This window comes from Elephas maximus, chromosome 14, assembly GCF_024166365.1.
Source record: "Elephas maximus indicus isolate mEleMax1 chromosome 14, mEleMax1 primary haplotype, whole genome shotgun sequence".
NCBI classification, from domain to species: domain Eukaryota; kingdom Metazoa; phylum Chordata; class Mammalia; order Proboscidea; family Elephantidae; genus Elephas; species Elephas maximus.
In genome coordinates, this window is record NC_064832.1 from 39902602 (window position 1) to 39923048 (window position 20447).

Here is a 20447-nt window from a genome sequence, read left to right on the forward strand (position 1 = left end):
CAGAGCCTCCTTCCTGCAGCTCCTGGCCTCACACTCAAGACACCCTTGACAAGTGAGAGGTCATGCTCTGGTCCTGCCCCTCCCAGACCTATTTTTGGCTTTGTTGGGGCTTCCTTTGGCTCAGAATCTAAAACCAAGCCCTGAGTCTTCTGGTTCCAGAACAGCTTTGGCCCTGGGCCTAGGACAACAGGTCACGAGCACTCTGGGAGCTCGTGGGAATGGGCCTTTCCCATGTGATGCATGAAACCCCAGTTACAAACATAATCCTGTTTTGTAACATTGACAGCAAGGGCAAGCCTGCAGGAGGAAGGGTGTGTGCCGAGGGCCGCTCTAGTGCCTGGAGGTGACACTGGGCTGTCACTAGCAGGACAGCCTGGTGAGCAGCTCCACGCCAGATCCTCTGAGGCCTCTACCTTCTCCCATGTGTCTTCCAAATAGGGGTCCAGATTTTTGTCTCCTGTTCCTTCTAACTCACAACACACACACACATGCACACATTTAGGTGCACACCCGTGCACATGCCCATGCATGTACATACACACATGCACACATTGCACAGGCACACACCGTACACACGCACACTCGTGTGCATGCACACACACACACACACACAAACGGTGTTCTAACACAGTGTTTTGTCTACATTGAGGCTCAGAAAATTTTGCTAACTTTAGAATCCTAGGACAAGGTATTAAGACTGTGTTAGGAACAGGGTCAGCCTAGCCTCCAGACTCCTCAGGGGAGTGACTGGGGAGTCAGCCTCTTTCCCCCTTCTGCCAATCAGGGAGCCTGAAGTTCCACCATTAAAGATCCATTGCTTTTGGCCTCAAAGGTCTCTCAGTGTTCAGAGGCCTCCTCTCCCCAATATACTATCAGGATCGATGGCACTGGGTTGGGTTTGGGAGTGGCTGTTATGGGCCCCCAGTCCCACTCTTGACCCTGGATCAATTTTCCAGATGCTTTGAGAGGATGGAAGAAAGGCCCTGAGGAAGGGGAAGCAGAAAAGGCCTGCACAAGGAGCGTGAGCCAGCAAGGTGACATGGCAAATGAACACCGCACAGACACTCTGTCACTCCCAGCCTCATTCACTCAGTGGATGTTGACTGAGCACATGCTATGTGCCAGGCTCCATACTGGATGCTGGGGATACAGTGACAAGAAAACTAGAGTCCCTGCCCTTGTGGCCATATGGTCCTGTTGTAGGGGGTGGGAAGGCAGTAACCAAAATAAATCACACTAGTGAACATGTCACTGAAAACCAAGATGAATACATTTAATTGCAGGAAGGAACAGAGTTCTACAAGAACATAAAAAAAAAAAAGCCTTTGCCGTTGAGTCAATTCTGACTCATAGCGACCCTATAGGACAGAGTAGAACTGCCCCATAGGGTTTCCAAGGAGCGCCTGGCGGATTTGAACTGCCAACCTTTTGGTTAGCAGCTGTAGCTCTTAACGACTACACCACCAGGGTTTCAAAGAACCCAGCCTAGACTGGGCATCAGGGAAGGCTTTCTGAGAAAGTGGTGCCTGAGCTAATGCCAAAGGAGAAGTAGAAGTAGCTAGAAAAACAGAGCAGAGAAGGCATTCCAGGAAGAGGAAACTGTATGTGCAAAGGCCCTGTGGTAGGAAGGAGCCACTTAATACTGCCATTCAGGGAGTCATTTTCCTTAACCTTCAATCAACTTTGAACTTGTAGGAAAATGTTCCCTTCTAAAAATATGTTTCCCTTTCCTTTTCCCCTTCCACTTACCCCTGCCCTTACCTCAATACCAAGCGACACAAAGCAGGTGAGTTGTATGGGAGAAAGCCTTAAAAAAACAAAACTTGCAGACAAGCAGCTATGATAACCATTTCCTGCATGATGCCTCTGACCACAAACCTTCCCAGCCAAATAAATGAACACAGAAAAACATTTTGGAAAAGGGCGTGGAAGAAACACATACTGGAAAACCAAGAAAAACCCCACCCACTTTTCAGAGAAGATCTGCAAGTCTGAGGGAGGGACACAGCCCACCAAATGCTGGGGCTGGAGAGACCCCGAAGACATGTAATCCCACTGCCTCTTGTTACCTGGAGAAATCTGAGGCTCAGAGACGGCAAGGGACCAGTAAATGCCAGGGCTGGGCCTTGAAGCCTGTCTCTGAGCCCTTTGTTCATGTTCTCTCCTGCCTAGTCCTCTCTCGTCCCATCAGACAAAATCCGCCTGCTTTCATCTCTCAGACGAGGAAAAATGGGGTTGGAACTGCTCTCTGCAACCACTGTGGGTGAAGTTTAATTTTTCACTGGGCACAGGAGACTGGTGTTCTTGTGATAAAAGCAGGAGAATGAGGAGCGCCAGGCAGTTTACATACGATATATTTGACCTTCACAATGGCCCTGGGAGACAAGGAAGTACACTTCCCTTTACAAATGAGGAAACAGACCCTCTGAGAGGTTAAGGAACTTGTCCAACATCACCCAGCTACTAAGTGGCAGAGCTGGGATTTGAAAGCCCATCCTTTCTCTCTTTTCCCTCCAGCCTTTACTCAGAGGGAAATTTCTAAGGAGAGGCCTTTCCTGAGTCCCCAGCCTCCGCTGATTGCCAATAGGTATCATTACCTATTGCACCTCAGCTGAGACATGCCTTCACACACCTGGGGACAAACATAGGTTGTTGTACTCTGCCCACCTGTCAGAGTTTCCCTGGAAAGAGGTGTCTATTGGCTCCTCTGCCCCACCCTGAAGGCTAGTAGCATATAAATATTTGGGCTGGCACTGACTTTTGGGTGTGTGAGGTGTTTTTTGTTTTGTTTAGCTTCAGCTGTTTCTACAAGAAGTTAGAACTGAGAATTCCCAAATTCAAAAACATACTATTCATAGCCTACCAGATTTGCATGCACAGTTTCCAATCTTGCTCCGTTCCAGAAAAGCCACTGGCTGACGCTCTTCAGGTAACACTCAAGCTTTTTGCAAAGGCCACGCTCTCGGCACTCAGGTCTTAGAGGAGGTGAAATGCAGTAGACCCCACTGGTGTGAGATGTCTTACAATGGCATTTCCCAAAACGTGTTCCAAGAAACACTCATATGCTGTGGATTGCTGGTAGGTTTTCCACCAAAATTAAGGAAAGGAGAGGACCAGGTTTCTTGGCTCCAGTATTTCTCAAAGCCTTCAACTTGCTACAACAGAGATGGCTGGTTATCCTCCAATACCCATTTCCTTTGTCTTTCTTTAGTAATAAACCCACTCCTGATGAGTTGATTCCAACTCACAGCCACCCTATGGGACAGAGTAGAACTGTCCCACTGGGTTTCCAAGGTCGTAATCTTTACAGAAGCAGACTGCTACATCTTTCTCCTATGGAGTGGCTGGTGGATTCAAATTGCCAACCTTTTGATCTTTTGGTTAGAAACCAAGTACTTAACCACTGTGCCACCAGGGCTTCTTTCTTTAATAATACCCGTAACCCATTGCCATCAAGTCAATTCCGAGTCATAGCACCCCTACAGGACAGAGTAGAGCTGCCCCATAGGATTTCCAAGGAGCGGCTGGTATATTTGAACTGCCGACCTTTTCGGTTAGCAGCCATAGCTCTTAACCACTGCACCACCAGTGCTCCTTCTTTAAGAACGGAACTCTCAAATTTTACCTGATTACATATATGGCCACCTAAAGACTTTTTTCCCAGCTGGGAATGGCTATCTGACAAAGATCTGGACAAGCGGATATGAGCAGAAGTGATTGGTGTCTCTTCTAGACAAGCTATTGAAAGAAATAAGCCTCAAGCTAGAAATGAGCTAATAAAAGTTGCAAGATACAAGATCAATATAGAGAAATCAATTGTATTTCTATATATCACCGATGAATCAAAAAATGAAATTAAGAAAACCATTCCACTTAAAATAACATCAAGAAAAATAATTAGAAACAAATTTAACAAAGTAAGTGCAAGATTTGTACACTAAAAACTACAGAACATCATTGAAAGAAATTAAAGACAACCTAAATATAGGGAAAGACATCTGATGTTCATGGACTGGAAGGAAGACTTAATGTTGTTAAGTTGGCAATACTCCCTAAATTGATCTACAGATTGAGCGCAATGCCTATCAAAATCCCAGCTACCTTTGTTGCAGAAATTTGCAAGCTGTTGCTAAAATTCATATGGAAACGCAAGGGATGCAGAATAGTCAAAACAACCTTGAAAAAGAACAAAGTAGAAAGACTCACACTCCCTGCTCCCAAAATGTACTACAAAGCTATAGTAACCAAGACTGAGGCAGTGACACAAAGTAGACAGGTAGATCAATAGAATGAAATGGAGAGTCCAAAAATAAATCTCTATATTTGTGGGCAATTGATTTTTGACAAGGGTACCAAGACAATTCAATGGTGAAAAAATATAATTTTTTCAACAACTGGTACTGGTACACCTGCATATGTGTTCATGCAAAAAGAATGAAATTGGGCCCCTACCTCAGACCATATACAAAAATTAACTCCAAATTGATCAAAGACCTAAATCTAAGAGCTAAAATTATAAAACTCTAAAAAGAAAACATAGGCGTACATCTTGGTTGCTCCTGGTGCACCTGTAAATCCAGGTACCTTGGATCAGACAATGGTTTCTTAGTTATAACATCAAAAACACAAGCAACAAAATGGATAATTTGAACTTTATCAAATTTTAAACTTTTGTGCTCCAAAGACACTACAATAAATGAAACAACAAACCACAAATGGGTGAAAATATATTTGCAAATCATACCTCCGATAAGAATCTAGTATCCAGAATATATAAAGAACTATCACAACTCAAAATAAAAATATAAACAACCCAGTTAAAAATGTGCAAAGGATGTGAATAGACATTTCTCCAAAGAAGATATATGAATGGCCAATGAGCACATGAGAAGATGCTCAACGTCATTAGTCATTAGGGAAGTGAAAGTCAAAACCACAAAAAGCTATATCACTTCAAACCCACAGGGGTAGCTAAGATCAAAACGACAGACAATAACAGGTGTTGGTGAGGATGTGGACAGACTGGAACCCTCATATATTGGTGGTGGAAATGTAAAATTGCACAGCTTCTTTGGAAACAGTTTGGCAATTCTTCAAAAAGTTAAACAGAGGGTTACCATATAACCCAGCCATTCTACTCCTAATTTCCAAGAGAATTGAAAACATATATCCATACAAAAACTTGTACATGAATGTTCATGTCAGTATCAATCGTAATAGCCAAAAATGGGAGCAAGCTAAAAATCCATCAACTGATGAATGGATAAACAAAATGTGGTCTATGTATGCAATGGAATATTACCAGGCCATAAAAAGAATGAAGTACTGGTTCATGCTACAACATGAAGAACCTAAAAACTTATGGTAAGTGTACAAAGCCAGTCACAAAAGACTGCATGTTGTATGATTCCATTTATATAAAATGCCTGGAATAGGCAAATCCGTAGAGACAGGAAGTAAATTAGTGGTTATTGGAGACTGAGGGGAGGGAGGAATGGGGAATGACTGTAACAGTCACAGGGTTTTTATGGGGGTGGTTGAAAAGTTCCAGAATTAGTAGTAGTGATGGTTGTACAACTTTGTGAATATCCTAAAACCACTAAAAACATTTTAAAAGAGTGAATTGTATCGTAGGTGAATACACCTCAATAAAAAAGAAGAAAGAATATTTGGGTTTAACTAGAAACTTAGAAAAAAAAAAAAAAGATTAAAGAAAAGCCTATTTAGTTCCCCTAAACCCTAAAAACCAGATCAAATATAGCAGCTAGCTTTTGCAATACAAACAAAATTATCCTAAGTGTTTATTTTTTGCATTTATGTCCTTTAGGAATGTAAGGAATGTCATTTTGGGGTAATTTTTCTGGTTATGAATATAATACACGGTTATTTTAAAGAAGTTTTTCAAAATAGAAAAGCATAGATAGGAACATGATGAGCTTTCCTGTCTTCGGGCATCCTGTTGTTGTTATTAGTCGCCATGGAGTCTGTTCTGACACCTGGTGACCCCACATGTGCAGAGAAGAACTACGCCATAGGGCTTCCAAGGTTGAGCTTTCAGAAGCAGATCGCCAGGCTTGTCTTCCGAGGTGCCTCTGGGTAGATATGAACCAATAATCTTTCGGCTAGTCGCCAAGCACTTAACCTTCTGGGCTACCCAGGGACCGCTTCACAGCCCCCTATTCCCCAGAAAAGGCAGGTAGAGGCGCAGCATACTGGTTTCTCTGTGCGCAGCCTCCGCCCCTGGCTCCACTGACCGCATCAGCATCAGAGCCATCACCGTCAAACCTTCCCTTGCTCACAGACCTTATAAAAGCACCAGCGTTTTTAAGTCTTCCAGCTGCCCCAACTTTTCTTCATATTTTAAGTACAACTGGTATTTCCCTTAATTCAAGTGAAGAGTTCATGGCACCTGAAAAGGTATCAAGATATAAATAGGACAGAGAAAAGAAACCTAACTTTCATCAAAATCATAATTCTCAAACTCATATGTCCCATTAGCCATATCCCAGCATTTTCCTGGAGCACCAAATGAGCTTCAAAGTAACACTTTCTTAAATTTGTTGTTGTCTGCCATCAAGTCGGCCTTGAATCATGGCGACCCAACCCACAACTGGGTCCTGCACCATCCCCATGATCAGTTGTAGGTGGAACCATGTGATCCATAGGGTTTTTGTTGGCTGGTTTTCTAAAGTAGATTGCCAGGCCTTTCTTCCTAGTTCCTCTTAGTCTGGATGCTCCACTGAAACCTGTTCAGTATCATAGCAACACATGAGCCTCCACTGACAGGTGACAGCTGCATACGAGGCGCACTGGCTGGGAATTAAACCTGGGTCTCCCGCATGGAAAGCGAGAATTCTAGCACTAAACCACCCATGCTCCTTTGTTATCTAGTGCAATTAGGAAGCACCCGGAGTCCTTGCTAGAAGCCAAAAGGTATGTTACTTCCATTAAAATACTATTTGAATATAAATATGTGTATTGAAAGAGAAAGAAAAAAAACAAAGCTTACAAAAACATGGACTCTGGTTCAAACTTTATTTGTATACAAAAATATATTATAATGAGAAAAGTATATCACTGTTTTCCACTATATATAATTAATTACAAATATTTTCATAAAAGCACTTTAAATTACAGGAAAGCCATGTTTTAAGAGAAAATATGATATTAGCATGGGTCGTCTCTTCTAAAACATTGCAAGCAGGTAAACAGAGTCGGTTTCACTGTACAAATTGCGCAGAGATGAGCCTGAAGGCAGGTGGGTCTGAGACAGCTAGTGGTAGGAAGGTGAGCCTCCTCTCTGCCCTTCCTGGTGGCAGATTCTTGTAGCTGATTTGACCGGGTCCTCAGAGCTTTCTGAAGCATCTCCCTTCTGAGAAAAAGGACCCAAAACTTTTCCTCGGTTCACATACCTGTGAACAGGAGGTAAGTAAGATTATCCATTCACAAAAGATTACAAATCCTATGCTTAACCAGATCACACCATCTCAGACGTGCATCAAAGCACCATATTTAATGGCAGGCTTCCCACATAATGGATGTCTGATTAACTGGCATGACAGGGCAGCCATCCGCAATTTCCATGAAGTAGGCAAGCTCGTTACGTGGGCCTAGCACACACTGTGCATGCTACAATTAACAACGATGTCTGCCAAAACAAGCCTGAGTCTTCTGATGCAGGATGGTCCAGCATGTAAAAAATGGGCAATAAAATCTTCAGGAAAATAGAGATGGGCTTTCTACCTAATATCTGGATCCACCTGCAACAGTGTTAATGTATTTTTATTTATTCATATTTATTTTTACAGAGTTATTTTTAAATGACCAGCTATGGATCTAATTTTTTCAGATTTTGCCCAGCTATATAGCAGAGCAGAGCATAAAACACTTCCCAGAGAAAACCAACACTTTCACAGAAAATTAAGGGTTGGGACAAAATTCTCCAGGCCTACTCTGTGAATGAACAAGGTACCCCCACCCACCCAAACACACACATACAATGAGTACAAGTATGGAAACTTCCATCTTGGAAGTCTGAGTTGGTGCTTCTGGCTCTTTCAATCTTGTCCTTGTCCTGCAGAACAGGGTCTACTGATGGATTCTCAAGGTTCCTTCTTCTAAACTAGACTAGATTGCCCTATGGCAGTTATGATCTGATGTCTTCAGTTTCCAAGATAACATTTTTGGTCACACAACGTGGGGTACCTTTGCTGTAATTCCCAAATGGGAAACAAGGTATTCAGTACTAATCCAGGTCATTTAGTAACTGGTATAGGTCTTTTGGTTAAAGGGTCTCCCCTAGTCAAATCATTGCTTTGGGACCCATCCTTCTAGAACACACACACACAAAAAAACAAACCCATTGTTGTGGAGTCGATTCCAACTCCAGGCAACCCTATAGGATAGAACAGAACAGCCCCATAGGGTTTTCAAGGAGCAGCTGGTGTATTCCAACTGCTGACCTTTTGGCTGGCAGCTGAATGCTTAACCACAGCGTCACCAGGGCTCCTTCTAGAACACAATCCCTGGATATAACCTGGGAAAATCACCCTAGCTCATGCGATAGAATCCTCTGGTGCGTTAGCGTGATGCTTGTGTGGTCAGTCAGCTAATTTCTTCTCTGAAAAGCCTGGCAGGCCATCGTAATGGTAAGCTCCAGTCTTGCTCTCACTACAACTTTTCTCTTCGTTTCTCAAACAAAACTCCATTGTTTGCTGGGAGCCTGTTCTCACTGTTTGGAAAGGCACACGGACTACTTTAATGAAAACTTATCTCAGAATTTCTCTGAGCCACTAGGGTAGGTTTCTGAACCCAAAGAAGCCTTAAGATGGAACTTCCTGCCCCAGGCAAACCTGTAAATATTATAGCATTTTATCAGAGGTGTCAGTTAGTTTTCTGTTTAATTTTTTAACACCAGGCATGTACTCACTTGCTAATGTTCTGTCAAGATCAGCAATAAAGTCTTCTAATTCTTTTGTGTCTCCTAGTTTGGCTGTAAAACAAGAGAAGGAGTTCAGTTTCTCATATCAATGACAGCTATTGACTCCCGAGGCCGAGTGCCCCTCTGCGGACATGTACTGCGTTTTTCAGAATTGTGCAATGCCATTTTGCATCCCTCCCTCTTCGGAGACTCTACAAAGGGTGTCCTGCACCAACCCTAAGTGTCTGCTCCAAAATTTGTTATTGTTATTAGCTGCCGTCGAGTCAGCCCCCACGCACAACAGAACAAAATGCCGCCTGGTCCCATGCCATCCCCATGATCATTTGCAGATCTGACCATAGTAATCCATAGGGTTTTCACTAGCTGATTTTTTCATAGATCGCCAGGCCTTTCTTCCTAGCTGTCTTAGTCTGGAAGCTCTGCTGAAATCTGTTCAGCATCACAACAACATGTAAGTCTCCAGTGACAGATGGGTGGTGGCTGGGCATGAGGTGCATTGGCCAGGAATCAAACCCGGGTCTCGGGCATGGGAGGCCAGCGTTCTACCACTGACCCACCAATCCTCCAATATTTAGTTACAGTAAACTCAGAAACCTGAAGACTAGCCTAAGTGTTTCTTTCTTGGTTTTTAATTCAGTCCTACCCCACCTCCCATCAACTGGGAGAAGGCTCTCCCTTTGCTGCCTTAGAAGTTTGGGATGCGGGGTGGCGGGGGAAGAGGGGTGGTAAAGACTTTGGTTTTTTGACTGTGTAGGATTTCCATTATTAAGCATGGATGGCACTGTGCGGAACGGACCCCCGGATTCTGTAACTGCTGGTGCACTTCCTTTCTGGCACTTTCTTGTTTTGTGCAGTCACTCCAGGGCAATGCCACAGCCCTCACAATCCCTCCAGTATGAACTGGCTGAATAGCCACTGTTCCTTGGCAAATGGTCCAAGGAAGGCAAACCCCTCTCCTGGTGTGACATGAGGCTTCTGGGTCCAGGACACCTTTACCCTATGTCCAAGTGCCAGCACACGGTAACATGCCCTTGTCCTGATTTTATTCTCCTTATATACTGAGATATATACTTTTTCTTTAGAGTTCATCATTTCTGCCTTCTCTGAAATGCATTTATCCATTGCCATCAAGTCAATTCTGTTGCACAGCAACCCTATAGGACAGAGTACAATAGCCCCATACAGTCTCCAAGGCTGTAATCTTTACCAAAGCAGACTGACACATCTTTCTCCTGTGGAGCGGCTGGGTGGGTTCGAACCACCGACCTTTTGATTACCAGCTGAGCGCTTAAGAACCACTGTGCCACCAGTGCTCCTCCTGAAACGCATTACTGGCTATTTTTATTAATTTACCCTGCTAGCTACAAGTGATTCATTGTTCTTGGCTTTTAAAGTCCATTTGCCATTAGGGCTTTTTTTTCCTTCTTTAATTTCTACCTCTTGAGGATCAGGTAGCAAATCTGGACACGTTTTAAGCCACTTTCTAGACTGCCCTGTCTCTCTGAATTCAACAGACCCATTATGGACTGAAGACTGAGTAGTGGCAGAGTCCCCAGTGGCTGCTAACGCTGCTGGGCTGAGGAGAGAATTTAAAAATGCCTCTTTTGAAAAAGAGTGACATTCTAACTGAATGCCAGAGTAAGAAAAGTAATGAACTCTTTTTTTTTAAGCTGTGCTCCATTTTTATTGCATTCTGCACCTATTTTCAGCAAGTGTAGCTTTTCTTGCGGAAAAAAAAAATCCTTTTGTTTTCAAAAGGGCACTTGTCCAATATAACAGAACATTCAGCTCTCTAGCTAGAGACACCCTACTAGTTCCAAAGAATAAGAAACTGCTCATGCATCTTTAAAAAATTTTAGGTCTATAAATACCACAGTGGAGTCGGGCTATTTTGAATCATGTTATATCATCTCTTGTCTAATAAGAAAGACCCCATTTAGTTGCTAAGTTGGCGATACGAAAACATGGACTAAATAGTTAATGCAATAAAAGTCGTCCTACCCTTCTACAAAGTCCAACCGCTGGGTGTTAAATTCTAGAATGAACCAGCCTAGGGAAACCCCGGCGGCACAGTGGTTCAGAGTTTAGCTGCTAACCAAAAGGTCAGCAGTTCAAATCCACCAGGTGCTCCTTGGAAACCCTATGGGGCAGCTCTACTCTGTCCTATAGGGTTGCTACGAGTTGGATTGAACTTCACGGCAAAGAGTTTGGGATTTTTTGGGTAACCAGCCTGGGAGGAGACACAAGAAGCACACACGGTCCTGATTATGCCACATGGGAAAGAACCGAGTCTGGAGTCGACTGGTTTTCTGTCTCCCTGTGAATTAGAGTTTTCTGCCCCAAGTCATCTGATTTCATTGTCACACAGATCAAAATCCCGAGAAATAACAGATTCCACTTCACATTGTACTACACTGAGATATTCCAGTTTGCTGTCAATTTTTTTCCGACTCGTGTTGACCCCAAGTGCGTCAGGGTAGGATTGGGTTCTATAGAATTTTCAAGACTGATTTTTCAGAAGTAGATTGTCAGGCCTTCTTCCATCAGAGGAGCCTCCGGGTGGACTCACACTGTCAACTTTCTGGCTAGCAGCTGAGCACATTAAGCATTTGGCATCTCCCAGGAGCTCCTCGTACTAAAATACTGGCCTTATCTATTTGTTTTGCACATGTGGGAAAGCTTGGTTAGAGACAAGGGGAAGAGAAAAGGGATTGAGAAGGGGAGGGGAATCAAAAAGCCAAAGAGCCTCCACTCCCCTAACAAGCTCACCTTTCCGAGGAGTGACGGAGGGAGAGAGCAGGGCTGGGCCAGAGTCTGTCGGAGAATTCAGCTTCTCGTCACTGAAGCTGAAGCTGTTCCTGTAGAGCGAATCTGCGCCTTTCAGGAAAGAAAACGTACTCGTTAGAAAAGGTTTTCATTCTACAGTTTATTGAGAACCAACAGTTCATCTCCAAAGGAAGCCAACATAGTAAACCTACAGCAAAGGAAACAGGTTGACTGCCAGATTTCGTATTTATGCCCCAAAGTGATTTGAGGCAGGCGAGTGTGCATGAGTATGTGTGTCAGTGTGTGGGTCTCCAGCTGGGCACACCAAAGGTTGCTGGTTCCCTAAAACAAGCAGGGCGTGCTGGGATCACTGTGACCAGACCAGCCTCCTCTGCCAACAATAGGGAGCCCAATGAGCAGGTAAACCAATGCTTGGCTGATTGAGATTGGTTTGGAATCTTAGACATGAAAAATGTCCCTTCTGCCCTCTGAACTCCCCAAAATACAAGTACAAAGTTGGATCCCATGACTCAATCCTCCCTGTCTGCTCAAGGGATTCTTTGTCATGCTTTTTGCAACACACTGAACCCTAAGCCTATATTCTCGGGGTAAGCCAGAGGGTCAAAGACTAGTATTTCTTATCCTGGAAGTTCAGCATATTACAGACACTTCAAGTGGTTTTGTGGCTACCCCCATTTTCACACAACCCTGGAAACCGGTGCAACAGCAATGGAAAGTTCCAGAAACAGGACTGGGTTGAGAATCAAGAGAACCAGCTCAGCTACTTGGTGCTTGGGTGCCTTTGAGGAAGTCAATCAGTGGCCTCATCAGCTTAAATAACCCGTATAGTACCTCTCAGCTCTGAAGTTCTGGGATTCTATTTCTCTAAGTCCTGCCACGGGGGAGGGAGCCCACCCACCAGCTGTGCATCCGTGACACAGAAAGAAGTGGTTGCCTGAGTGGCACGGACTCAAAGGGCTCAAAGGCAGAACAGACAGCGGAAGCAGGATGTGGCTACTGAGATCGTGAGGGAACAGCCTTCCTGGTGGAAAAAAAAAACACAATGCCAGCCAAGGCTGTCATGAGCACCGGAAAGGCTCCTCAGGTGAGAAAAGACAGCTGAATAATGTGGGCCTGACCTGGCCCCCACTCCTTTCTGGGATTCTCTCACTATAATTCAATTACCTCCAGCTCAGGAAGGGGCAAAAAACGTTTTCTTTAGTCCTCTTAATGCAAAATGAACTTGACTAAGTTACAAAAGATAGGCACAGTTTAAAAAGAACTAGGGTTTCTTGAGAAGCAGAAGTTTCTGGTCCCAAGAGAATGCAGCTTCAGCCCTAACAGGCTGGTGTCATTTCCCCCCACCTTCTCCTGACCAGGTGGTCTCCTCAGCTGCCATCTTGTCTTCCTTGCCTACTGGTCCATCTCCTCTACTTTCCAAACATGCCCAGAAGACCCTTCCTTGCTGGCCAACCCTCTCAATCCTCTCTGCCTTCAGAGGTCCAGCCTAGGTAACTTAACAGGACAAAAGTCCACAATCATTTTTCAGGGCTTTGATGATGAAAACCTACTGAGATCCAAAACTTTGAGCCAGCACTCCAAACACTCATCCCTTGAAAAGACCTCTGTGATCAAATAAGTTTGAGAAACACCAAAGGCCCTTGGTTTCCTAAAACAAGCAGGGTATGCTGGGATCATCGTGACCAGACCAGCCTCCTCTGCCAACATGCGGGAGCCCACTGAGTAGGTAAAACAAATGCTTGGCTGATTGGGATTGGTTTGGGATCACCTTTCATGAAAAACGTCCCTTTTGCCTTCTTAACTCACCCAAACGCAAGCACCAAGTTGGACCATGACTTAATCCTCCCTGCCTGCTCAAGGGAGTCTTTGTCATGGTTTTCACACTATACTCCTTCTTGGAGATTCCCATTGTGTATTCCCACTTTAATGTCCCTGAGGTCTTGTAATAAAGAAGCCAGTTTAGCCTTATGTCCCAAGTTTACTTAACCATGGGATACTTTTTTTTTTTTTTTGATGTGGCACCCTGCTAGTATTTCTCAGGACACTTGTACTCTGTGGTACCTAATTTGGGAAACCCTTTTCTGCTTGATTTAACAGCTGAGCCCACCTCTAGAGCAGTCTGGATTTTCTCAAGGGAAAGCCTTTCCCTGCACACAGGAAGTGGTCACGTCCAGACCTACAGTAGGGCATGACTGTCACCATGCACTAGCCAGAAGTGCCATTAATCTAACCTGGGAAATGTGTTGGGATAAGATGATGTCAGACTTATGGGCAGGAAATTCACATGGGGTACTGGGACTCAGACTCCTGAGCCAGAAGGAAGGAATACAAGACCCTTGGAATATTATCTTTGGCTCTGAAGGACACCAAGAGCATCAGCCCCATGTCTGGTACACAGGGTGCCAGGCCCAGAGACTTATTGGCACCGGTCACAGTGACCACGCCTCAGGTCTCTATCTGCCAAAAGCAGCCTGTCCTTAAAAGCCGGTATCACAGCACGCCTTACTCTAAGAGCATCCCACCCCTGCACCACAGGTTCTTCCCATGACTTTGGTCTTCAACTCTATCCTGTCCGCCTTCTCCAGAGGTTTTATGTCCATATCTACTCACCCTTTGGAAGATGAAGGAATAAAAAAAAATCACAATTAGACTTCCTCAGGGTCAAGTAGACCAAAAGCTACTGTGTTTTCAGGAAAAGCTTAAGGCAACTCAGGTGGTTTGGGGGCACACAGTATAGAATAAGCCTAGTACCTGCACATCATCACAGCTTATTTTTCCTTGTTAGAGCCTGGTGTATATGCTAAATACCTTTCTGATGCAAGTACTTTCCTCAAATTCAGAAAATATGCAGACAAAATGGTAAATTCATTTGCAAACTATTAAAACGATCGGAAGTTGCCTCCTACTGCTAATGAACTCAGGCTACTCCTACAATGAGGGAGAGGAAGAAAAAAAAAATACCAGTTACAACATCTACATATAAACACACACGCACACAGAGGCAGGTCAACATGGCATATGTTCACTCCCACACCCCGACCCCACACACACACGTTCATACACTGGCTTATTGTCGCACTCTAACCCCCTTTTTCCATGGGGTCCAGCACACAATCTGGGCCAGACCTGACTGCAGGCTCCAAAATTTCCAGCCCCCAAGAGGACATTCCCAGTGCTTGAGCCAAAGCTGCCCACAGTTCAATTCCATCCTTGGGTAATATTCTACACATACACAACACAGATAAAGAGAGCTGCTTGAAGAGCCCCCAGAGTGATATGGGCCCAGCAGAAGCCGCCGCTGTGGCGAGGACACGCATCATATGAGACCATGTGAAAGCTGGGTGACCCTGTGCATGCCACTCACCTCGGAGCCTCAGTTTCTTCTTTGGCAAAAGGTAATAATAGCCTGGGTGCTCATATCTGGTACCTATGGTTTTAATTATTTTATCCTGAAGTTCCTGGCAAAATGGAGAACTGAATGCCCAGGACAGAAAATGCCATCACAGAGAATAAAAAGAAGCAAGATTCTGGGTCCTGGCTTCCTTCTCTACTTCAGAAAAAGGCAAATTCTTTAAGAGAAGTTTATCATCAGAACCTCCCAAGCTCTACACTTCTTTTTACCCCTTCCTTACCTGATAAAATTTCATTGCACAGACTTTTATTAAGCTCTTATAATAAACAAGATGCCAGGCTAGGGATGTGGTAGAGTAAAAGCTACACAGAGCCTGACTTCCTGTTCTTTTTACTCCCCCTGGAACTCTGTTCCTTGCAAAATAACAGCCAGTGATAACAGTCTGATAAAATGACAACAAGGTGTCACTGGCTGATAGCAAATTAATGTATTGCTCCACTCAGGTATCAGGTCCTACTATTGAGAGGGGCTTACAGGATTCATAACGGTCATGATTTGGGGAACATTGGCAGGCTGGGTATTTTAGGCCCTTACAACATCTACTTCAGTCAGTTCTGCAGCCCCAACTCACAAGCATCTCAAAGCCTCATTAGAAATGTCTTTGTTAAGTCAAATTAGTGTACCCAAGCCAGGAACTTCAAACTCAGAGACCAAGTTATCTAAGACACCATTCGAAGAAATGTAAGCATATTAAATATACAGGCATCTAGCTTCTGGAGCATCAGCAGAGCTTGAGAAACTCAGTTACAAAAATAAAAGCTTGTTTTAAAAGTAGGTATGCTTTTTTAATTTAGGGGGTGGGGAGAAAGGTGATATAAGGTTAGGTCTGACGTTGGCTACTCCAGTGGGAGGAAAAACCACAGACAGTAAACCTTGCCAGAGCTCTGGTAAATATAGAACCCCACACATCCAAAGCAAGCAAACTATAGTAATTAACTGAGAAAAAGAAAGCCTTGGGTCTGTTTCCTTTTTGCCACAAGGAATTGGGGAGGGGGGCTCTCCTCCTCAAAATATAAATGCTGACAGCCTGACTGAAAGTGGGATAGAATAAGAAAGAGTCCCACTTCCGTTTCACCCCGGCTACCCCAGCTGCCCTTTGGGACTGTTCAGTCCCTCTGGACACCTTGCTAGGCATCTATCAAAGTGAGACTTGTCACCCACTTGGAATTCCAGAGCATCCTAGGGCCTTCTAACTGGTCTCAGTCTCCCACAGCTTGAACAGACTTGACTTCTATTCTCAGTGGCTCGTAGCCCAGACTAGCCACTGGTATACCTGTCACCGGTCCCCAGGAAACAGCTGAAAACAGACCCTGACAGATGACCACTTCCATCTTGAGGAACACCATCCAAACACAACCACCATTGGTAAACAGACACATGGTCTGGGTCTAATGGGACCTCAGTCTATTTCTGAGGACCCGGTTCCTGTCCCTGCCATCAACCTCTGGTGACAGAGCAAGTTCTTAGAGAGAGGGCCTATGAGGTTGCACTATTTTATCAGAAAAAGTGGCGCTAACAGTGCCTACCTCCTGGGTTGTGGTAGAGATCATACAACACACAGAAAGCATAGCAAAGAGATCAGCAATAGCAAAAGCTAATAATAATAACAGTAATCATGGCAAGGGCTTGGTAAAAGTGAGCCACTGAATTATCATTATCCTGGCGTGTCTTCCTTTCGGGGAGCTACATTCAGTAGAATCTACCTGTCTTCCACAGAATAGCATTAAACAGACAAATGAATATAACAAATGTCTGTGCTTACTTCTTGGCAGCAATTAAGATACACATTATGCTTACTTAAGAAATTACTATTTAGAAACACACAGCGCTTGCCAAAACTATTTCTAACCAGTCTTGTGGGGGACAAACAACACATTTATAGCAAAGAGTAATGTCATCTGGGAGTCCCTGGGTGGTGCAAACAATTAACATGCTCTACTGCTAACTAACTGGGTGCAGGTTCAAGTCCACCCAGAGGTGCCTCAGAAGAAAGGCCTGGTGACCTACTTCTGAAAACCCTATGGAGCACAGTTCCACTCTGACATATACGGGTCCCCATGAGTCGGAGGCAACTCTACGGCAACTGCTTTGTTTTCTTAATGTCACCTGAGCCTTCTTTATACCTTGACCAGTCCTATTACTTACCTACCGACCAAACCAAGGTATAAAGTTAACCCACTTAGCAGTTAATAAAAACAGAAAGCAAAATACACACCCATACCCCGTGAAAAAACCACACGCAAAAAAAAAAAAACCATTGTAAACATCTCCCCGCGAACTGTTAAGAATGTGTTTCTAGTGCCTTCTCTTTAGGACACTAAAAAAGGACCTCAGATCTGAAATCCCACCCAGTGAAGTAGCCACCATCCACGAATGGGCAAACTCACGCTGTATTCTAGCTGAATGTGGCTGTGGCTTAGAAAGAAGCTGTTCTTTGCAACTGAGCAGCACTGGACAGACTGCCCCAGCTTTCTTTCCTGTGTGGGAGAGAATCTGGATTTTATGAATAACTTGTTCCATGCCCCAGTAGAAGGAAACATTTTAAGTTTGGCCACAGATACTGAGACAAATTTTTAAAACTCTAAGACTTCCCTTTGAAAGCAAATTGAAAAACTAAATTAGTGTGAAGGATTTAATAAGTGGTCTGGTCATTAACAGCCAAGCCCAAAAATTCAAAACAGAAAATTAACAGCAATGACTCCATTCCCTTTCACCTCAAAAGCTGCAATTTGGTCTAACCCTCGGGCAGAGCTGCCAAGGATACTCAAATTTCTGACTCAAACTCTGTGCAGGGTGGCAAGTGCCCTTTATCCCTTTTCAGAAGGATAGTTCATGTTCAAGTCTAAGAACAAGAAAGAGCTCCAGGTTTCAAAAGAAGAGAATCAAAAGGACCCAGTTAACCAGATGTCATGGAGTAGACTCCAACTCATGGGGACTCCACATGTGTCAGAGCAGAGCTGTGCTCCATAGAATTTTCAATGGCTGATTTTTCAGAAGTAGATCACCAGGCCTCTGGATGGACTTGAACTTCCAAACTCTCAGCAACCAAGCACATAGACCGTTTGCACCACCCAGGAATACTTCCAGAGTCAAGGGCAGCCCAGGGAGGGACATTCATGCTTGGAACCCATCTAGGGATTAAAGCCTCAAGAATAACCCAGAAGAGCTTAATATGCTCTTTACAAAATAAGAAGTAATCCAGGATTTGAAAAGCAAGGACCATAGAATATTGAAAAGTTACCAAATTCGCTGTTTGACACCCAAGCAGGTATATATATCCACAATCCTTACAGGAACTTTGAGTTCCTGGACAACTACGTCTCTTTTCTTAAACGCTGTTTAGGGCAGAGACCCCAGGGGTAGTCTTAATTATGAGAAAAGTCACCAGGAGGCCACCCCCCCTCCGCCCATCTGCTCTCAGGCTCCCCCTCCAGCTTGGGCAGAGGTCACAGGCAGCAGTTCCTGTGGTGAGTCAACAGAAGGGAGAGTGACACCCTCTAAAATACTTGAACTCAGCAGCACCAGCAATCCCTTCAAAGCTGTATGCAATGGAACAGCAAGTCTGAGAGCTCAGGGCCAGGAGAAGTGCAAGAAGCTATTTCAAAAATTCCAAGAAGAGCAGTTTATGAAACCTTTTCTGGTTTCACAAACGTCTGGGTATTGGGCCCTGCCATGGCGTCCCTCCCTCCCCCCTCCAATTCCTGTGCTACTTACCCCACACCTTCTCCTAAGTTATTGCTGAAAAGCTGACAGGAGAGGTGGTGAGGAAAGGAGACTGTGGACGGCCTGCCTTGGGCCCCTAGGAGTCCCATCTGGCTGTAGTCGGACAAGCTGCTTAAACCTTCAAGCCTGACACCTGCACGCGGCAGGTAGACCGACTTACCCTTCTAGAGCCTTCCCATGGCTACCCTCAGGGCCCTGCCGGGGCTGGCCCTGCAACCCAGGGTATTCCAGTCGTGGATACTGCGCTGAACCTCAGGGCTTACCCTGCTGGGTCGCACCACTCCGTCTGCAGATAAGCAAACTGAGGCCCGAGGCCGGAGGGCTCGTTAGTGGGCTGGGAATCTGAGCACCATGTGGACAGGGCCCGTACTTACTCTCGGAGTCGCTGAAGCCGCTGCTGTCGCTGACGCTGGCGCTGCTGCGCCGCTTCATGCGCTCCAGGTGCTCCTCGTAGTGGAAGTGGCGCTCGTGGAAGGGCGACGCGAAGTCAGCCAGCACCGCGTCAAACTCGCAGAGTGCGTCTGTGAGGTCCGCGGCGGCCGCCGAGTCCAAGGCCGGGGCTGGGGACCGGGACGGTGGGCTCAGGTAAGGGGAAGCGGAGGGGGCCGCCACCATTGCCAGGATTACTGACATTTACTATGCGTCGGCCAAGAAACAGCCACGCTGTAGCCGCCGGTTATGTTTTCATCTCAACCACTCCCTGAATTGCGTTCTATTATCATACCCATGCTACAAATAAGAAAACTGAGCCCAGTGAAGTGGCCGTCCAAAGGTCACCCCGCTGACACAGCCAAACACTTCCCCACGCGTGTCGGGTACTTGTCCCCACGCTCACTCCCCCGGGGGCGCGTGCGAATCGGCGGCGGCGGTGGGCAGACTGAGTCAGGGTGCTCCGGTTACGTGTTGGGATGAGGCCCCAGACTCGGTGGGATGGGAGGGGGACTGAACCCGCCAACGCGGGGCCACCCGGGTTCAGGGTCCCGGCGGTGAGAATTGGGGGGTAAAGGGACGGCACGGGCTCCCTCTTCTCTCGTCCCACGTCGCCCCTCACCCGTGCTGCCGGGGCTTTCGGAGACCCCAGATCCCCGCACTCACCTGCGGCCGCGGCGGCCGCGGGGCTGCCCTGCGCTGTGGGCGGCTTCATGGGGCGGCTCGGCCCGGCGCGCGTGGCGGACGGTCCTGCAAGGTGCCGGCGGGGGCGGGCCACCGCTCGGGTTGAGGCCGGCTGCTCCGGGTTCCTGCTCCCTCTCCGCTCCGCTGCGCCCTGAGTGCCCGCGCCGTCCGCAGCTGGGTCCGCGCGCCGCTGCTTTAGCCGCCGGCCACCCTCCAACCCCGCCGTCTTATAGAGCGGCACGGCGGGCCGGGGCGGGGCCGGGCAGGGCTGCAGGAGCCGGGGACGCCCCTGTCCCCGAGGCCCCGCCCCCGCCACGCGCCAGCCGGGGAACCGCAGTGACGAAGAGTCGCCACAGCCCAGGTTACAGCCCCAAATATTTACCCGCCGCTTTCTCCGCGCGCCCTGGCAACGCCACCCACCCAAGTGTCTTGGCCACGATTTGGCGCCACCGGAGCGTCTAAGAGTTTACG

At 46.0% G+C, this 20447-nt stretch overlaps 1 protein-coding gene across 2 annotated transcripts; it reads right to left on the reverse strand.

Annotated features, from left to right (window-relative positions):
• Positions 1-6992: 6992 nt before the first annotated feature.
• Positions 6993-20184, reverse strand: RGCC (regulator of cell cycle). Of its 2 annotated transcripts, XM_049853137.1 has the most exons (5): positions 19959-20184; positions 19238-19423; positions 11711-11818; positions 8930-8992; positions 6993-7412 (listed from the first exon to the last, which is right to left on the reverse strand). In XM_049853137.1, exons 1-5 carry the CDS (start codon positions 20005-20007, stop codon positions 7405-7407), a joined length of 414 nt encoding a protein of 137 aa, XP_049709094.1. In that variant the 5' UTR covers positions 20008-20184; the 3' UTR covers positions 6993-7404. The 2 variants fall into 2 exon arrangements, with proteins under 2 accessions (XP_049709094.1, XP_049709093.1); XM_049853136.1 differs by lacking the exon at positions 19959-20184 and having other exon boundaries at positions 19238-19952.
• Between the last annotated feature and the right edge of the window lie 263 nt (positions 20185-20447).

Excerpts from the sequence above, each read along its gene's own strand:
- RGCC (XM_049853136.1), bottom strand. The coding sequence starts at position 19,496 with ATGTCAGTAATCCTGGCAATGGTGGCGGCCCCCTCCGCTTCCCCTTAC. Across the intron at positions 11,819-19,237 it reads CGGCTTCAGCGACTCCGAGA|GCGCAGATTCGCTCTACAGG; the intron begins GTAAGTACGGGC and ends CTTTCCTGAAAG. Across the intron at positions 8,993-11,710 it reads CTCCGTCACTCCTCGGAAAG|CCAAACTAGGAGACACAAAA; the intron begins GTGAGCTTGTTA and ends CTTGTTTTACAG.